Raw genomic sequence first — 21,863 nt, forward strand, 5'->3', positions numbered from 1 at the left:
CAACAAGCCTTATGTAGGGTAAACAGAAAAGCAAAAAGGACTAAAGTTGACAGATTACATTTTACTAAAACATTTTAAAACATTTTAAAATTGATGCAGTGAGATATGAAAAATCTTTATCGAACATTGAATCTAGACAGAAATGCAATGTTTTTATGATGTACACAGTATCAATTGCATGAGTTTCCCCATTGGTTTTTTTCAACTGACAATGTAGCTTATCCTATTTAACATTTGACAAGCTCTGTTTTGTGCAGTCTTGGAGAAGGGAGGGCCCTTATTTAACTTAAACCAGCCATCTAACTTTCACATGACAAGGCATTTTGGTTCTCCCTCCAGCCACTAAGAGACACTCAAGCAGAGAGATCATTTTGGTTGCACTGGTGTTGTGAAATGCAGTGTATGAGAAAGTCCTTTAACTGTGTAGAAATTGATAAGTTGGACTTCACATGAACTGAAGAAATGAGACATAAGAAATGCTGGATGAAAAAGGCAAAAAATGTGAATGTCCCTAGTTCTGCAAAAGAGAATAGATGAGAAGGGATTTACCCTGCACTCTTGAAGGAAAACTTAGAAGTCTTCTTGTTCTGAGATGGGTACTGTAATTTTCTGTAAGAAATCTGGGCTTACAAAGTTACAGGTGGAAGGGAGGGCCAACATTTTTAGGAGATCAAAGACACAAGATTTTTCATCTTGTTATTTTCCCTATATTCTACAGGAGAAGAAAATACATTTACCTCAAAATACTCGAGGATATGCCTGGTACAACAAGCATTATGGTTATCTGCTTTTATTTACCTTCCACATATTCACAGAACTGCAAGAATATCAATGCTCAGCTGATCACTGACACTTAATGTGTGACCTGGGTGAAGGACCCTTCCACTGTCAGATTTGTATGTCCGAACACATTTTTATGAACGGGCACACTGCTTATTGCATGGTTAGACAGTTTTCACAAGAATATATTCACTGGTTTTGCTGTCATTATTGAGAATGCTGGTTTCTCATACACTGAAGCATTATGTTTCTCAAAAGGAATCCCCATAACAGGAAATGGAAGACACTAATTAAAAATTACTAACACAAATTATATGTACACTATAACCAATCACTTTCAGAAGAAGTTACTATTAGCTAGGTTAGTGAAGTAGTATTTGTAACATAATTAAACTCAGTATTTTAATATATTTTTGGAAGAAACTACTAGATGAACAAATATGCTACAAAATTATAAAGTCCCCATTAAACCATGTTAAAATATACTTTCCATTCCTAACAATACAAATTGTGCTGAAATACATGTCTTGTGTTGTATTGTTAGTAATATGATTCCAAAACAGGAAAAAATATTTACTTCTGCATATGCCTTGAAAATTTGGAGATAAAACAAACCTATTCATGGGTGATTTGACTCTAGAGTGGTTCTATATATCCTCTAAACAACTTAACTAAACTTCAATAAAAATCCTAATTCTTCTATTCCTCTTCCTCTCCTGAAAAGAAAATGTAGTTATGCCAATATAACTGAAGATAAAATTTCATGCTGAGGATTCATTCCATTTATATCAATGGCAAATGATAAATAACATTAAAATGAAAACAATAGTCCAATAACAGAATCATAATTTCCAGAGACAAACTTTTAAAGTATGACCTCAAATCCTGAAAATTATGTAACGCAATACAGAATATAATAATCCAAAAAACTTTAAATAATATTTTATAACTATTAATCAGAACTCGTCCAGATAATACCAAAATACAATGCCACTTTTGTGACTTAAAAAATACTTAAAAGTATTTCATAAATATTAAAGGCAGGTTTCCACTGTATGGTTTCATTAAGAGCAATAGAATAATCCCACTTTACACACATATAGGGGCAAAGTCTAACGTCTGTACCCTAACAGATTTATAAACAAACAGCCAAAAGGATTAATTAGAAAACAAGTAATTTACAACAGACACGAATATTATTCCTAATGATCACCAACTGGTTTAAGATTAGGATGTATATTTTCTTTTCTTTTTTTTGCCTCCTCTCAACAATTTACACTTTTTTAAGTTCAAGCATTTCTTACACTTACTATGAAATATATTTAAAGCAGACCACTCATCTGTTCTCTTACAAATATGATGATGCCATGACTTTCATCAGCATAAAATATCCAATTTAATATGTGAATACATAAGTTAATTCTCAAGCTCTTTTTTAATGTTAAAGCGGTCAGCTCTTTTCTATACAACCTAGACACAGCATGCATTTTTATTTTCATTGAATTGAGTTATTGTTTTTGTGGACAGAGAAATTTACTGTCCACGACTGCAGAATAAAATATACCATAATGTTGATGCATAGCTTACTGCAAGACCAGTGTCATCATTCTAGGTAACCTCCGGCTTAGATCAGAGACCTCAGCATTGCAGATATACAATATGCATCCCAAGCAAAAACTGACCATAAGAATAACTTCATTATTCTGGGAAGTTGGATCTATAAAAGATGTAAAATGTAGAAGTGTTCTGCCTATACAGTTTCTGGTAAGTACAGTCTGAATAAGTGATAAAACCTGAGTCAGCTTCAGGTATAATATACCCTGCAGAAAGTTCATTCTCACATGAAGGAAAATGCAATATGCAGAGGGTAAAACACACTTATGCCTATAAACCCATCAGCCAGGATTTCACGTTGTTTAAGGTTCAGATAGTCCTGTGAATTTAGCAAATACCTGACAGCCAGTCCCAGCAGCATTTTAATGCTGCAAATGAGAGAGGATTAAATCTGAAATTAACATACAGACAACTCACCAATACTACTGGGCAGATTGATGTAGGTGGTAAAATATGGTCCTTCAAAGGTCCACAGTCACATTCAGGTTTCAGATGTGAAGCACACTTGTTATGCAACTACATGAAGATAAAAAATGAAGACTTAACTTACACATTTTGTCATTACAGCATAAGAAAAAGGGGATCCTAGAATGGTGTGAGTTTCATTAATCTAATTATTACTGAAGTGCTGGAAGGAAAACAAAACACACTGCAGTGGAAAGCTCCCTAGGATGGACAAAATTAGCAGATTTATACTGAAGTGAAGAATGATGGATTATAGTATTTTTCAGTTTGGAAATTGTATGTGTGGATCAGCATACAAAATAGAACATTGCACAGCAGTACAGTGACATCAGCATACTAGTGACCAAAAGCTTCATTTCAGAAGAGAGCTTCTTGCACTGAACTAGGAACTTCTGTTCTCCTACTAGTGAGTAATTCAAGGCAGCTTTTGTCACTATTGGTGTAACTCTGCTTCTTTCCTGAAGCTGATAGCTACTACAGATTCAGATATTAGAGGAGAACACAGGAATATCCTACGTTAAGTTTAATTGGGTAAATTTTGGTCTTCATTGAATCAGTTTTCAGGCTTCCATTGACTGCTGAGGAATTGTAATTACTCTCCTTTTTTCTAATTTATGCTTAGAATTCATCCAGTTTTCTTGAAAGCAATGACAATAGCTCTACTCTGAAAACATGAAAAGAATATCCTCAGGTCTGCTGACAGGAAGAGCATTGGCTGACTTCCATTTTGTTACAGAGGCTGAATAGATAAACGTGCATATAACAGGAACATAAAACAGTAACAAGTAATGATAAATGATTAAATATTTTGCATTAGCAATCAAGAGTTCTTGTTCATAATTTAGAATTTAACTCAATTCAAATGACTCTAAATATTCAGCCACGCAGTACAAAGGCACAGTTGTGTTCTTGGATCATCTAAAGCATTCACAATTAATTGGTATACTTCGCAATATCATTAGAGATAGTCAGAATAAAATAAACTTAATATTGTAAAATTTTGTGGAAGTTTCTTTTTCTGGTCTCAATGATCACAAAGGTCTTTTCCAACGTAAATTATTCTGCATTTTTATCTCTGTACAGATTCAGTAAAATTCATTAAGTTGTTCAGATAGCATCCATTTCCCACAGAGATGGACATTTTTGAAAAGATGTGTATATTTACAGTAAAGAAAAAATGATCAGGCTAATAAATATCATGACTTGTGAGGTAAAAATCTTATTAACAAGTGATTTATCTAGTATAACAGGTAGCATACAGCATTAGTTCCACAGGTTCAAAAGCTGTTCCAAAACCTGTAGTTCAATGCCTGCATCTGTAAATCACATTTTTTCAGTGACTGACTCATTTTCACTTAAATGGTTCAACTCATATGAACTCTATCAAAATTACAATAAAATTGTACTAATTGCTGATGTATATAAACTACTGGTAATAAATATGGTTTTCATAAAATTACCTGGTACAGTTAATTTTGATGTGACGTTTATGAATTTTGAACTGAATGGCACCTAATATTAGCCTTGTCCATATTAATTTATACTGCAAAGTTACCTTTTAAGGCAGTTACTTAGCAACAGAAAATAGAAGTCTAAAGAGTTTCAATTTACTCAGAGTATTAAAGCCTTATTGTGAGGGTATTTTGGTAGCCCTGTAATCTAAATCATTTGTCATGCTAATTCTCTGCCTCAGTGGTAAGGCTACCTGTACCATAATTAATGCACACCAGGCCATGCTACATCAAATAAAAGTATCTTCACACATTCAGTGGTAATTAGCAGCTTTGCTACTCAGTGGCATGCAAACTTATCTATGAAAATATAGCTTAATCTTCTTATTAGTCTCTGCTGATCTCTGACAACAGAATTGGCACTTAGCAAATAACAGAAAAGGTAGAAGAAATGTAGCTTTAATGAAAATAAAACTTTGACACAAAGAAATAAAATAATATGCATACCTCTCAAAACCCTTGTATTTTAGCAGGTTTTAAATACATTTCCCCAAAACTCCCTTATCCTAAACCTATCTCTTGTAGAATATGACCTCTCACAAACCTGCAAAGGAAAAAGTATACCTGCTGGAGTGAAGATGAGGGAAAAAAATTTACACAATCGTGATGGAGAACTACAAATTAAATGGAAGAGGAATCATGGATGTGGCTGAAAAGTCGGTATATCAAGCCTCCTTAGTGAGAAACACCTCTAAGTTTTGGGACTTGAGTCAGTCATTTGACATCAGAAGTGACGTTATTAAGTTGTAAGCACAGATACATTTAAAATGCATGAAAGAGGCTCAGAATTATTTCTGTAATAAATAGCATCCTTCGACTATAAGCTGTAAATGTGCAGTATAAGAAGTTGAACACATGAAGGATGTGATAATTATATAACCTCAGAATATCCATTCAAAAATCATGCATCTGTTAGAAATTTAGAACACTTTTTTCTGTAATAAAGGTGTTACTATTAGAAAATTAAGTTATTGCAGTAGAATATATCAAATGGAAAGAATTAGAAGTGAATAGGAAATTTGCAGTATTTAAAAACACTCATTCCTCACTTGTGTCTAATTCACATCTGAATCTATAAAAAAGAAATAAAATATATTAAATTTATTTGAAAACAGAAAATTACTATTAAAAAAAACCTTCAAATTACTGATGGAAATAAATTGAAAAATTGTAAACCTTAGTGTCAACATTTTCAATTTCAGCTGTCAAAAAACACACACCCATTTTTAATTGGAACCTTGACAGCTTATTTAGGCATTTAAAGAAGCACATAAGCACCCACAATATTTTCACAACAATTTAGTATTTTTTTAGAGTGATTTAAATTATAAATAATTCTACCACAGTATTTCTTCAGTGAATAACAGTTGCTAATGAAAATCCTCTGAATCTTGATGTACAACTTCAAATATGGTCCAGATCCACATGAACTAATGGGGAAATAATTTCTACTGAGGAAAGACTGATTTTGCAACTTCCTTTGACTTTAGAAGTCAATATAAGTAACAAAATACATATTTCTTGAATGATATACACATATTAGACAAGTGTAAACACTTCTGTATCTACAGCAGAACATTTTTATTTTTATTGCTAAACACATATAGCCACTGCCTAAGTTTAATTATCTACATGCAAAACATTTTGGATTGGGTGTTTTACTCTTTACATAAATTATCCAAATTTTGACAGCAATCTGGACTACATATTTGCTTTCTTCTAAAATATTGTTTTATAAGTAATCATAACAGCTCATCACTGAAAGCATCCTGGATCTATTTTCTTTGATGATGTTTCATATTTTCTATTCTTGTGTTAAGAAAATATGTCATAAAACATCCAAACTTGTACATTTAAAACAAACATCCACTAATGCCTCAGTCTCATATTATTATTTAAAGCATTGAACAAACAACTGCTGTTCCGTAACAACAATAATAATGATATCAGCAAAACCAGCAAATACATGTGAAGAACGCTGAAATCTCTCCCCATTTAGATTTAAATCCTGCCCTGGCTAGAAACAGAAATACTGGCATTGCTCTTTCTAGCATGAAGATCTCACTTATAAGGGCAGTGTTCCCTGAATGTCATTAGTTCCAGTTACTGGTTCCTGCTGAATAAGGAGCGCACAAAAGTTGTATATATTTGACTTGGTGCACAGATTAGTATATTATCAACTTGTCTCTGCTATTATTCCCAGACACTTGGAATCACTGTATCCTACCAGATGTCCTCAAATTCATTTGCCTGTCAATACATCACCAATTAGACCTAATGTCACAGTGACCTTGATTTTTCATGGTACTGAGAGCTCTTTCATAATCCTTCTGTAGTGCAGATTGGGAATTCTGCTCTTTAGTGGCACACATTATTTTCATATGGATATTGTCATGAAGAAATTTGCTTCATGACATATTGAAATAAGCATTTCATGACGTGAAATAAGCATATTTGCTTGCCACAATTAAGAAGTCCTAAGAGTATTCTGCATATACCGTTCCTTAAAAACACACTAGGCATTGCTGATGACTTAAACTGAATAAGACATTCCAGATTATGAGGCTATAGAAAAACATTCAATGATTTTTATCTCTCAAACCTGTGTTAAAGGTTTTACTATAGTATACTCACTGTAATCTGACACCAAACACAATGAAGTCCAGTCAAGCCTTGGTAACACTTTATAGTTTTGTGACACTTGTCACATTTTGTTGGACAGTTTCCTTCTACCCAAAAATGGTGCATTACCTGCAAAAGAAAAATGTGGATATACATAGAGTTACTAAATTAACAGGTACATGGCAAAGTTAATGCTACCCCCAACTTACATCAGTATTCTTTTTAGACTTCACATATGTTTTGATGCAAGATGCAGGAGCTCTGGAGACACAGCGTTCATGGACCGTGTACTTGCAAACTGAAAAAAAGACACACGTTATTAGATGTTGAAGCAATGGTGTTTCTCACTACATTTCTATGAAACAAATAGCATTACCAGCATGTCATCTCTAAATAATCAATCCAATCAGTCAATGAAAACTCAAACTAGACTGCTTTTTCAATGGAATACAAAAGGCCAATTAGAACAGGAAATACTATGCAAGTGAGAAATCCAAGAATGCATTATCATTGCATAACAGGAAATGCTTAATTAAATCAGACCTTACTAAATTTTTTCACAATAATTCCCAAATGACAAAAATATTAAAGACAAATTGGTGACTGCCAAATGGTTTGTGTCATTTGCTAGTAGAAAGAAATGTATATTTTACAAACTATAGGCATGAGAGCAGCTGGCAAGCGCAAACATAAAAGCCAATGAATTTACATTGTTCCTACCATTGATTTAGAAATCAGAAATGGCTGATTAGTTCATTTTTGAATAGCAGTTGTTTTCATGTATTCCATATAATCACCATAAATTTGATTCTTATTTTACAAAATACTAACTCCTGAGAAGCTTTTTTTCCCCCTAAGCCCTCCAACACCTTTTAAGCAATTGCTGTTGCTGACCAGGTCTGTAAAGTTCATGCTAGCTGCATTTGGAAAACATACAATGCAGGGTACAATGCAAAGCTCTCCTGACTTCAATGATACAACTGTGCAAAGATGAGGAAATAATGCTACAGCTTATGCCTGCCTTGAATAGAGTCAACTATTAAAAACTGAGAATGAATTTCTCCCTGCATGGTATATGTCTCAGGCTTTTGACCTCGAGAGCAATTAAGCACAAAGTACTTCTAAACACCTTGCTTGCACCTATTACACAAACCCAGTGGGAGGCGCAGCCATTAATCAGACGAACTGCAGGGAGTAACATTGTTGATTGGACCATGGAGGGATGGTGAGGACCCCTGTGGTTCCCCCCTTTTTCTTTTTTTTCCTCCCACACAATCTAAAATGCAAATACTGAAATCTATAGCAATGCTTTGAAAATATACTGGATAAAAAGCTAAATAAGGAAATAGTGGAATAGTTTTGCAAGTAGACTCATGCCTCTTGCTGTATGAAGTAATTGAAAGGAGCATGTTCTTCAGATACTCTGAGATCATTGTTCTCACAAAGTAAATGCCAAGCACAATAATAAATTCATTCTCAAAAGACACACTGCAGCAGAAAAAAATTACAGATCTTGCAAGGCTGGTCTTTTTCAGACAGTTTATGTAACTGGTCTACCCTTTTCTGATAACCACTGAAGGTGATCAACATTGCAAGGGATTTACTCAATAGAACTCTTCCCAACTTATACAGGTCTTATTTCTTCACAAGGTAAGTCTAACAAAAAAGAAAATAAAGAATGTAACATTTCAAGATCTAATAGTCAAATCAGCATTTTATGTATATATTCCAGTTACTGTCATTAGCTTTTATTAATCTGAAGTTATGTAATTTCTATTTGTTTGAATTTTAATAAATGTATCTTTCCTGTTTCATAGTATGGTAAATGAAATTATATGATGTGAAAATGCATACAAGGATTTACATTTGAATTATATTTCAGAGGGGTCTGTGGCCCCCAGAGGAGAGAAACCCTTCAATTCAAACCCCTCATTCATTCATTCAGACTAATCTCAAATTAAATCAATAGAACTTTACAGGCAGAAAGATCCTCATCATCCTCAGCTGCGAGGGACTATCTTTCATACCAAAAACAGTGGAAGTCGGTCACATTGAGAAACCAATTATTTTAACAAAAAAAAAAATGAAAGGTGCCTTGGTATCATCATGAGAAGAATATAGTTGTGGAGTAAAGATCTTGTTAATCTAATGGAGTAGAGCATAACATGAATCAATCATTGGAACCATCTACAAGATATTTTCAAACCAGAAAATAGGTATTTTTTAAAAAATTAATCATTGGAACACACCACAAAAGAAAGATATCAAGCCTTGGTTTCTCAAGGGACATGTTAAGTGGTCAAACACAGGTTAACAGATTATCAGAAAATACAGTTCAAAGAATTGCCAGGTAGTAACTGCATCTAATAGCCTAATGAAGGTCAAAATTTATGCAGTAGCTTTTCTGCGTTCCTTTCCTTACAATCTATAATCAGCTAATATGCAGGTTGAGATGACTACAAAACAAGGAACTATACAAAACTTTAGAACTGTTATAGGAACTTGATTTCTGGGAAACTGGGATTTTCACCTTCACAATTAACAAAACAACAATTCTGTGCAAAATTTGAATCAAAAAACATGGGACTTAGATGTTTGTCAAGTTGATACCTATTGTACAAGTATTAATAAAAAACAAAAGAGGAGTAACAAAAGTATAAAGTTAAAACTCAAGCCTGATACTCTCTAATAAAAAATAAAAAGCAATTGTGGCAAAGAAAACAAGAGCAATAGATTCCAAAGGGAACTAAGAGTGCTAACCCTTTGAAAGCAGAAAACTCCCTCAAACAACACATTTTAAAGCCAAATATCCTGAAAAATTAAAAAAAAAACAACCATGAGCACTCAAGCAGAGAAGAGGAGGGGGATACACTACTGTGGTGGAAGTGGTTTTGTAAGGAGAAGCCACTAGTTCTTTGTTTTGCAGCAAGAACAACATTTCTAGGAACAGACGTGTAAGCAAATGGACACTAAAATGCTTATACTCACAAGAACAGCAGAGACCTTGCTTGCCTACTCCGATCAGCATGTTCAAACAAAGATTACAGTAGGCAGGCTTGTTGAAGTGTTTCAATCTCCATACATGCTGCCCATCATCTTTCACATTCTGCACAGGACATAAGAGAAACAGATTTCACTTAATAAAATAAACAGTGAAATACACAACTGCCAATAAAAATTGGAGATTGACTCAAGAACATAAAAGACAAGCTGTTACTTCATTTAAGGCTCTGCACCAGATCACAGCATAATCATTCTAAATACACAGGCAGTGATATAATAAAAAAATTCTTCAGAAGCTCGTGGACTTTCATGTGTTTTGAGAACAACTCAGAAAAAGCCACCAGGCTGCAGTTACCACTGCAAAACAATGATATCATTGTATCTAGACTGACATTAAATTACAACTAGTATAAAATTTTTTTTTCTAGAATAATCCTAAAAATAATGGTGCTGCAGGTCAGAAGCTAAAACTCCCCAAAACAAACAATAGAAAGTGTTTTCTAAAACCACAGAGATATTCTTAACGACTGTTGGGATTAGTTACATATATCAACATATGTAAAACAGAAAAACTAACCACACCACAATAACTATTCCCAGCCTTAAATGAAGTTCACCTATACTGCCAATTATCTATCAAACCCCATATATTTAAGGGTGAGATCATCTTAGACCTCTTCTCCAAAAATGGATTTCCTTACATTTAAAGCCAAATTTTTCAGTCAGCTGTTGCAGTACACTCAAATCTTTCATTAATAAACTGATCATCTCAGTGGCGCTTACTACTTACAGGCCCACTGTAATTTACATGAAACTCTAAAATATTATCAAATAATTTATTTTTATGAAACTACGCTTTCTGTTGGATGAGTCTCCTCTTCCTTCTTAATGGATTCATTCTGAGGCCTCTCTGTTTTTTCAAAGTTTACAAAATGATGTGCAGTTGGTACAGATGTTAAATTAATTCTCTAAATTCCTGGCCTCTTGGCAATACTGGCCATCAGTCTTTTTTCTTTCTAAAATTATCAGAGGATTTGTTTCTAAAAAAACTAGATGAACCTAATGTAATATCATTTTTTTAAAATTAATTTCTCTTTTACCAAATATAACATCCAGTAGGATGTTATATAACAGCCAGTTAATGCCCATCAGCTGCTTCCTTGTGTATTGCTCTCTATAGTTTTCTTGGTCATGTTATTGCCAAAAAAGAAATTGCCGTATAGCTAAAGGAAGTCACACCAATCTCTGTTTCTCAGAAACCACATCAACAGCTGGTTCTTATCCAGTTTCTGATTTCTCACATCAAACTACTATTACTTGTCATCACATATACGCAATATTCCTGACTAGACCTTCAATAATACGATGGTTTTCACTGATGAGAATAGTCAGTGTACGTTGGTCAGCATAAATTTTAATAAAAATTTAGTTTTGTTCTATGTTAGCACATTCCACATGAGTTACATCCTTAAAAATCAGTTCTAGGATTGCTCTGTTCTAGGAGTTAGAAGTTAATACAAGTCAAATACAATGAAGACTTTGTCACCCTTGTGGGCAAAAAGAAAAATTCTGAAGCAAAATCAGCACTCCAAGAAATTAAGAATGTTTGGCTCAAAGCTGGGTCTAAGCCAGGACACAACTTTGAATATTTCCTACAAGTTACCTAGAAACAACAACAACAAAAAAAACTTAAGTCCATTAATTTGTTTATTTTTTTTTCCTGTAGTAAGATATCAGGATCAGAGCATAAGTAATAGCTCCCTGAATATTACCAGCAGGAGTTCAAATGCCATCTCTGACAGCTGGGCAATGTCAGGGTCCCCTTTCTGCAGCAAAAGCACAGCAGATGCCTAATGTGGGATTCTCAGGCTGGCAAAGAGTGTGGAAGTTTTCCAATTTCCCCTGAAGAAGCAGAAATAGATTCTGCAGCTGTGAAGCACTAGAAGCCTGTCAAGCTCCTTCATGACTGGCAGCTGAAGAGGATGTATTCCATTAAACAGAGCTCTCTAACTTCTATTTTTCTTCCCATCTTACTACCATATTTCACACATTTTTTGATGTATTGTTAAATTACAATATCGTACATGAATTTCAAGTTTCTCAAAGTAGGCAATTATTTATTAAACCACGAAGACCATGTAAATCTTCTAAGAAAAAAACAGCAAACAATGTACACTTCAATTTTAATGTCACTCAGGTCATCAATGCATACAGTCATAAACCACAAGCACCTAAAATTTGAGCTGACCAGCCTTCCTTAGCAAAATACTTGTTGTTTATGAAAATTAATGGAAATTCAAAATTATGCATAAAGTTACCCCTCTTCCACATAAATTTTGTATTACTTTTTCATTTTAATTTTATTTTTAAAGAATGACCATTATATGTGAATATGTCGCTCCTTATTTGAACAGAACATATGGTCTAACTAAGCTGGCATTTTCCTTATCAGAAAAACAAACAAGTCTTGATGTGGGTGTTCTGCCAATTAAAACACTTAGCTGTGTTACAGACTGCAACTGATGCAAATCCATTACATAAACACAATGCACTTTTGGAAAGGAGCAAATTAAATTTTTGCTCTTGTGCACTGCCAAAAATAAGCAATAAAGTGCTGCATATGATTATGCATGCACATAACTTTTTAAAACACTGCCAAGAGGAAAAAAAAGACATAATATGAAACAAAGCCACCTCAATGCAAGTCTTTAAGTATGAATAAAATCCACAATTCTGACACATCACTGCATTTACTGACATTAACTCATTTTGCTTCCATATCCTGAGAAAGAGTTTTAAAACAAATAGACATTAAGAAGATCTCAAAGCAGGGCAGGTACAGTAAAAATCTCTTCCTCACTTCATTATACACATCACTGAAAATCAAGCCTCCATATGTCATACTCAGACTTTAAAACATAATGACAACAGTAACATTTATTTTGTTAACAACAGCTCTCTTAACTCATGGTCCTGACCCTGCTACCATGGATTTGATTGCCAAAACTACCTGACCTTAAAAAAGGCAAGTCAACCATAAAAGAGCCAGCCTTAGAACTAGTGGAAAATTTTATGCTATCACAGACTTTAGCTACACATCCCTAACCTGGTTTAATATTAACTTATGTCAGCTTTTTAGATATTTGTGTATAAGGTAGACAGATCTCCAAGATTTTGAGACTTAAAAAAAGCAATGAAATCACTGATAAATTTTGATCCGAGCCAACATGCCCTCTTAAAATAGCTACACGGTGTCAAAAATACCAGTGTATTAAGTTTTTTTCTATGAGAAGAGTTAGTAACAAGCATCAAAGTGAGAAGGCTGCTGTGGAGTAGCTGTAATTCTTTCACTGATTATTTTGATTCTTTTATTTTAAAAATATTTACTTGACTTTTCGACAATTTCATTACTGATTTTTTTAGGTATTGTTCAGTCAGTGGGAAGGTGAGAAGAGTTTCCATTAAACTATACAGGAAACAGTTTAAAACCAATGTAGTTACATTCTATACTCCTTTGATTGGCTCTCAGCAAAGAATTCATACCATGTTTTGTTTCAATCAATTTGCTCTGGGAAGAAAGGGTTTTAAGTCTGTTCTTGGCCAAGTGGAGAGGGAGTAACCCGAGCCCTGAGAAGTGGGGGGTCCGCACTTCCAATTTCTGAGACACTCTGTGTGTATGTCTGAGAAATCAAAACAGAACAAAAATCTTCCACAGCCTTAATCCATACACTCATCCAGAAACAGAAAAGGGAGCGCAAGACGGAAAATTAAATGGTTTTTAAAAGCTTCATAAAAAGCCACAGTATGGAGTTTCCCTGTCCAAAATGTGTAACCATCTGTCATCTGCAGAGACTTTGATGCTGCAGAAATTAAATTGTAAATGATGGTGAATTTGTATACCTGCGTGAAACGCCATTTATTTTACACCCTATACAACAGAATGGGTTAGTTACCCCTGACTTTTCCTGGGCTTTTTTCAACCCGGAAACAAAAGAGAAAGCGGGATTGTGGCAGGGACAGGCCCTCGCGGAGCTCCCGAGGGCAGAGGGACGAGCAGCCCCGGCCCCGCCACCGCGGCCTCCCCTCGGCAGGGCCGGGCCGCCGCGCCCTCTGCGGGCCCTGCCGCCACAGCGGGCCGGCAAAACAGCTCCGTTTATCCTTCCCGGGAATCTGCTGCCAGCCGGGAACCGGCCGGCACAAAGGGAGCGAGCTGCAGCCTAGCGGGCTCGAGTTTGCCCTCTGTGCGTATGGAAATAGCGCACGGTGCACTGGAACTCCGGCCTTCCAGAAAACTCACACTTCAGAAAGGCTTACAGAAATGTCACTCAGGACAATAAAAGGCCTGACTGCCCTTCTTCCGGGCTGAACAAAAAGAAATAGAAGTCTGTGAATCTGCTCAGGTGTTGAGCAGTCATTTCAAGCTCCGGCCGGAAGGGATCCCACTCCGGGCCTGCACATGTCTACAGGTCTCTAGTCTGGTTCCATTTTAACACATACAACTCAAAAAGTACGGCAACAATAATGCAATATACACGAAAAGAAGCACTATTTTCCAAGTGTGGACTCCCATTGAAACATTCGATCCCACACTTAATCAAAGGAGTTTGAAAGTTGCTTTTTTAACTATTTGAGTGCAATCGCGTAACATTTGCTGTTTGAGGATCCAAAGTAAAATTTTAAGAGTATATCCCCACAATTTAATTGAAACATAGTCTCAATTCAACACAAATATTTGTCCCATCAAAATTTACCTTTATTTAAAAGGTTAACTGGGTTGAAAGCTAAAATTAGTGATTTAAAAGAAAGGCATATCTGCCTTATTTCAAATTACTGATGACTTTATGAACCATTTACTGGTTTTAAACTTCTCTCTCACCTTAGGGCAGCAGCTGCACAGTAACAGCGCAGTGCAACCCTGACATCTAGTGGCCAATGGAGAGAGAATAAAATATTTCCCTAAAATACAGGATTTCTTTAAACACAAGCACTTATGAACTTGCAGTTTATATTTCCTTTTCGTGCAGTCACTGACAGAGGTGATAGCAATCATTTGTTACAGGAAAAGTGACACCAAATATCTGGCATGAAATTACTTTAAAAGAGAAATCAAGTGCTTCTATCAAACCAGGGTGGAATAATAATGTACAATAACTACCAAAGAGCAGAATACAATGCTTATGGCTGACAAGCCCTATCATTAAGAAGCCTTTTGGGCACAGATTACAAAAGAAATTTTAAGTGATGCTCGTTGACTCTCCAGTCAATGAGGTAACTCTCCACCTTCTCTTACAATGTAATCTATTTAAATTAATGCAGAAGCAAATAAAAAAGTCAGAAACTTCAAAGGCTTCCTCTGTGGAGAAATAGAATAAATAGCCTAGTAGTCACTAATGTGCAATAGACCACTTCCCAAAAGAATCAGGAGTATGGCAAGGATGTCTCTGTCCGATTTGTGTGGGAAACTTACTACTGCTTTAAGATGTAAAAATAAATTTGGAAAGTTGATGAGGACTGTGAAAACTCCAGACTGAAGTGTGACGCTCAGCAAAAAACTACCTCATACATTTATTACTAAAAATTAAACCACACAAATAACAATTTCCTACATAGTTACATTTCCTTTTTCTTCACGAAATTCTCACTTTACATTAGAGAATTTCTTGAAAAAAAATCCATGAAATTGGAACAACTAAACTTCAGAGTAAGAATTACTTTTTCTTAACAACAAAGTTTTCAGTAGATGCCACATATAACTCATTTAGACACTGCTTATTGTAAAAAGAGTAGTCACCCAATTACAAATGGGTTATACAAGTATATGATTCCAAGATCTCTTCTTCTAAAACAAACTGCCAAATAGTACATGTATCTATCTCAGAACCCCTACAGAAGAAGAACAAATTAAGTTCTTATTTGAATTCCCTAACTTGTATGCAAATTGTTTGTTTAGAACATCAACTGCCTTCAAAAGCACCAAAGAATCAAATATGTAATTTTTATCCAAGAACATTCTCAAAGATAGAACTCTGTATTTCTAAAGTTTACCTTCACAACAACTCCAAAATCAAATCTTAGGAGGAAACAGAACATAAAGCCCAGGAAAAACAAACTGGATATTAAGGTTGATTTCCTAGGGAAATTAGACTTTTTTATGCTCTTTGTCCTATTACTCCATGACTCTAAACTGTGCTAGCAACTTTTAAATTAGTTTAGTAATCTCAAAGAAATTTGGAGGGCACTAGAAGTTTCAGGAAATTCTAGGAAAAAGCCGGGGGGAAGCAGGAGAGAGAAAGAGAGAGAAAGTAAAAGGGAAATCAGGCAGATTTCCTTGTTACTTCTGACTTGGTAAGAGGCGTCAGGCCAACACTTGTAGTTACAGCCTACCACTCTTGTTTCTCTCAGAAGAGGATTACTGATGAGGTCAGAGGGCAAAGGCCACAAACCTGTGAGAGGTTAGGCTATCTCAACCCCTCTGGTCATAAACACTGATTTGTTTATTCTCTTATTTTTAAATAACATACTTCACTTAAATGCTCCTTCTTTTTAAATTATTCTGACTAAATCCTCTAATACAGTAATAATGTATGAATGCAATAAAATGATGGAAATTTTGAATTTAAAATTAAATGTAATAAAATACCGATTGAAAGGCTTTAAATGTAATATAAATCTTTTACATATCTGACCTTTCTATATAGCTATTACAGGAAACTAAGGATTAAGAACAAACAATGTAGCTGAATTCTGAAAGTTCTATGACAAATCTGCAGCTGAAATAAATTATCATAGCTTCATGGATATTAGCATATCGAATTAGACCAGCTGAAAATCTTCTATCCTTCATGCAAGTTCTATACAACAGCTAAATACATTACAGTGTTAATGGATCCCAACCCAAAACAAATATTTCACTCATAACATAATTTATTTAAAGAAACCATAGTGACAATTCTTTGTCATTATCATACTAGACAAGCTCTGAATTTGATCTCTTGGATTTCAAATTTTGTCACTGCCAAGTTCAGTACAGAACCAAAACTTAAAAGAAGGCGATGGAATAGTTTGGTTGGTGGGTTTTTGTTTGTGGGTTTTGTTTGGGGTTTTTTTGTGGTTTTGCTTTGGGGTTTTGGGGGGTGGGGGGGAGGGCCGGGAGCAGTAGGTTATATCCCTTATTTTCACATACAAATCAGCTTGAGAAAAACCTCAAGATATTAACATTTTTTATTTTATTAGTGAGTCCAAAAGATTTTTATCTTACATGTCATTACCATAAAAAGGAGAGAGATAGAGATCCAGAAAGCAAGAGTCCTGGGAAGCTGGGTTTGCAAAATCTAACAACGGCATGCAAAAAGAAATAAGATCATCCCACTAATGGGATTGATGCACTGGAATGAAGAGCTTGGATAATACATCAGATGCTGCAAAACCATCAAAATCATGCTATTAGTTTACACTAAATAACAGACAAGCATTAAGATTTTTATCTTTATTGATTTCACTTTTCAATGTCCTAAAATAGGATTTTATTTGGACTATGTACAAATGGAAGTAGTTTATTTTTACGGGTTTAATGAAAAATTTAAAATTTTTGCTTTTCTCTACATACAATGTGATGGTTTAAAAAATTAAGCAGTCTTAAACATAAAAAGAAAAATAGGAACCCTTTTAAAGGGTAGCATCTTGTCCTAGTGAATCATTTGCAAATTACTAGCAAATCAGCTCATATGTAGGTAATGGACTTTACATCAACTATGCTTATTGGTAATAAACTTATTTTGCATGCTATTTTAATATTTTTTCCACTACTGTACATTTATTTCTTTAAATGCATCAAATACTAGAAATAATCTTGATGACAGAAACACTGACCCAAGCTAATAATAGGCTGTAGAATTTTGATTACTATGTATTTTTAGTATTTTCTTTGTAAAGCTATGAGCAAGATAAATATCTAATAACTAGTAAAAATACTCAAAAGGATAAAATGTTTGATAACATAGCTTCTTTCTAACAGCTTTCATATGAAAATAAACTCTACAGAATGATCTGCATTAATTTATGCTGTGATTCAGGAGTTTCAAATTTAGAAAGAATGAAATGTAGATATTGAAGAATATTCCCAGAACACCTATACTACCTGTCATAAAAGAAAAATCTGTCCTGAAAATCACTATCAGTTATCTGCTATATTGCTTGCTTGAGAGCATTTGCTGATCTTTGTTTGGAGTAATTCTGTGGAAATAATGGAATTCATCTGACAAAGATCTGTTGTTTGATGACAGTAATTTAACATTTTCCTTACTTTGTCTCACATATAGAACTAGGGAATTAGTACTACAGTGATCCAGACACACTGAAAGTTATCTTCAGTTCAGATATTTTACTTGTAATTTAATTAATTAGATTTTTCAAGACTTATCTTCTGTTCAATAAACTTGTTTGTCACATATTTCTCTCAGCACAAAGTATCAATCTGAGCATTCTTTGTGCAAATAAAATAGCATAGAGTAACTACAGCAGTCTAGATTGCAATAAGTGGGGAAAATAAATATTATTAATTATTTTCAATATGTGAAAATTACTCAAGGAAACAGATTAAAAAGAGGTTAAAAGGCTTTCTTTAGAACAGCAGAAAAGCATTTGGAACCTATGCTTCAATAGATGAGTTCAAAATTAGCTCAAATACAGGACAGCAGGTGGCACTGACAACATGCCAATCTTAAAACAGCTGTGTTGAACTGGTACAAAATTGATCATATTACATCTGTATTACCTTTGATGTGAGGCTGTAAATGTAGAGAACACAACCTCATCTTTCACAATAATCTATCCATTGGTGTAAGGGTTCCCCTTGAGATTGCTTCTTACTGTACTTTACTAATGTAGTTACAGAGACAGACGAGCTTCACAGGGGTGTAATCATGACAATGCAAGAGCCAGCAATAATTGCTGCAGAAGAAATTCCATCTGCACATATGAACAAAAACTCTTTCCCTTGAGAACAATTAACACAGGGAAAGTTTGCCCACAGAACTGGTAGAATCTACCTCACTCGAATTATCCAGTCTTAACAGGGCCCTGGATAACTCAATCTGTGGTGCTGCCTTTAATTAGGGACTGGAACAGAAGATCCCCAGAAGTTCTTCCCAACTGAGATTGCTCTGTGACAGTACAGTTAGGCCACACAACCCAGTACCATGCTGAGAAGCTTAGACACCACTCCAAGCCAGCTCTAACACACATATGGGCAGTAAAACACACTTAACAGATAATATTGCAGCTTAGAATTAACATGTTGTTAGCAGGGAAAATTATCCAGCTTTTTACAGCTTCCAGCTCCAGAGCCAGCTTATTAGGTGGTGCCAGTGTACCTGTGACATTGAAGACACAACTGGTTCTTTGCATGTCACTCAGCCATAGTAAAGAGGGGTAAAGTAATGTCATTCTTTATACAGGCCACAGAGAAACTAACCTGAAGGCCACAGTCAACATCCAAGCAGAAACTTGATGCTACTATTTAATACTTACATTTTCTAACCCAAGAAGGACCAAGAGTGGGATTGTTGTCATTCCTCCTTGGATCCACTCTTCTAGGGAAACAGTGCCATCATGATCATAGTCAATTTCTTCCATCATTTCATGAAGAATCTATAGTTTAATAAAAAAATATTGTAAGTTCTAATTTATTATCACTATATTCTAATACAGCAATCTGTTAGGACATGTGCAGATGCACATGCAGATTCTCTCATGCAAAAATTAAGAAAAATATTACTTGCATGGCAGGTGTAGTCAAACAAGTATAGACAGTTCAAAAAATGAAGTGTCATAATCTTACATTTTATTAACACCTAATAGGTGTTAATAAAGGTCCCAAACCAACTTGTGTCCTTTGTGCACTCACTCTTAAGAAATCTTTAGAGACAAACCAGTTATGTTATAGAAGTTAATATTATATTTATTGAACATTTCATAGATCAGATTTAAACATTAAAATACTGGTAAAAGTGCTAATTCACAGTGGCCTCTAGTGGAACACAGGCTATCCTTATTTCTACCTTAGTCACCTCTGGAATGCCACATGGATATGAAATATCACAAAATATGACAGCTGTCTCTAGCCATGTTAAAAAATTGTGATAAATGGATACTCACTGGACTTAATTCAGTAATATCCCATTCAAGGTATTCTGCAACATGCATCATTTGAGCAATGATATTTTCCAGCTCCTAGAGAAGAATGAAAAAGTATGATATTTAATGCAAGGTTATAAAGAAAAATTCTACTGCAAGCAACTAATAATTCAACCATATTGCATTCAGTGACACTATTTCATCAACATCCCTGATGAAATGTACTTTACACTGGAAGCTGTATTCTCTAGTGAATCTGCTTACTAGCAAAACATCCTGCATGGACTAAAAAGCATTCAGGGAGGTGAAATACAGCCCCACAAACAAAGTAATTGAAAGTAGTCACAGATTCTTCCTTCCTAGTTATCTTTCAAGCATCCATGTTTTCATGATCTGATTTCCACTCTGTGTGTGATAAGATCATGTAATGATCTTTAAATTCCATCATTTTAACAAATTACTTTTTTGACAGCAATGTATAAATCACAACTTTCTAACAGAAATAAGGCATAAAGTGGATTCTGTAAACTACTACAGATTTCTTTTCTTACCACTAGAGTACTGCAATTTCCCCTGATCACATATCACTAGGGCTTTTCTGTATTTATATATACACTTCTGCTTTGTAAACATGCTCAAATGCTTATCTAGGACCATTCTAAATCCTCATTTGTATCCAGGCACCTAACTCAACTTGATATTGCCTAAAATTATGGTGCCATTTTTACTTTATATCTGTATATAATGTTGCTTTCCTATTTCTCTGCAACTTATGTGAATCACCTCCTCTTCCTTAAAAATCCATTCTATGCTGTCTTGCTTCCAGTAGATACAAAAAAAGGTAAGGAAAAAAAAACCCAAAGGAAAAAACCTCTCACTGCTAATAAAGCACTTGTTTCTGTTAGCTATCAGAAAAAAATAGTACCATCCTTTAAAATTATTTCCATAGCTATGACTTTTCTTCAAACATTTGCTTGGGCTACTCCTCAAAACTTTGTCCTTAATATTGTTCCTCCATTCTTAACATGGAAGTTATGACATCTCTCCACAAAAATCCACTGTGTGACTCTCACACTTACCCTTTTTAATGAAATCTTTACAAATGGTGCTTTCACACCCATCTCCCAGCAGCATACTAGAACTACTGGAATCATATTCATCTGTCACCTACATTAATACCACTAAAAATCAGAAGACTATAAAACGGGACTCCATGACAGCAGTGTCAGCAACTGAAAATTTATATAGTTGTAGAAGCAGCATTCCTCATTGGAAAAGAAAACTCAAACATTACTTTTCAAAGGAATGAATTTTTATGTACTATATTTTATATTGCTTCTAATAATTCAGGATAAACTTGATTTGAATTAATGTAGTTTTGTACAGATTTGCCATGTTGACATACTCTTACAAGGCAATACATAAAAAACATTACCGAACTATCCAGGTATCCATTCCCATCTGTATCATACAAGCGAAACATAACTGAAAAGAAAACAAAGAGAGAAGGACACTCAGTTAGAAAATACAAATACATCTCTTTTGCATTAAAAATAAAACAACTCCAAACCAAACACAGAACAATTAAGCCTGAGTTCCAAAAAAAGGACAAATGTTAACATTTTTGTTTAATGATCAGACTAGCTGTAGACCCACCAAACAAGTTGCATTATGTGAGAGGTTCACTTAGCAACTACCCTGCCACAGTGTCTCCAATGAGACATATTAGACAGA

The 21,863-nt window shown here is 34.6% G+C and overlaps 1 protein-coding gene across 5 annotated transcripts in view; it reads right to left on the minus strand.

Annotated features, from left to right (window-relative positions):
* DGKB (diacylglycerol kinase beta) overlaps positions 1-21,863 on the minus strand; it is a 385,657-nt gene that overhangs the window by 224,135 nt on the left and 139,659 nt on the right. For all 5 annotated transcript variants that reach the window (XM_083866610.1, XM_083866608.1, XM_083866607.1 and 2 more), the window contains 7 exons: positions 21,565-21,614; positions 20,151-20,225; positions 19,524-19,643; positions 9,981-10,098; positions 7,202-7,290; positions 7,005-7,121; positions 2,812-2,910 (listed from right to left, as the gene is read on the minus strand). In XM_083866610.1, the coding sequence (XP_083722736.1) occupies positions 2,812-2,910; positions 7,005-7,121; positions 7,202-7,290; positions 9,981-10,098; positions 19,524-19,643; positions 20,151-20,225; positions 21,565-21,614 (668 nt within the window). The remainder of the gene's footprint in view (positions 1-2,811; positions 2,911-7,004; positions 7,122-7,201; positions 7,291-9,980; positions 10,099-19,523; positions 19,644-20,150; positions 20,226-21,564; positions 21,615-21,863) is intronic.

The sequence above is a fragment of the Zosterops lateralis genome (assembly GCF_965231275.1).
Source record: "Zosterops lateralis genome assembly, chromosome: 1".
NCBI classification, from domain to species: Eukaryota; Metazoa; Chordata; class Aves; order Passeriformes; family Zosteropidae; genus Zosterops; species Zosterops lateralis.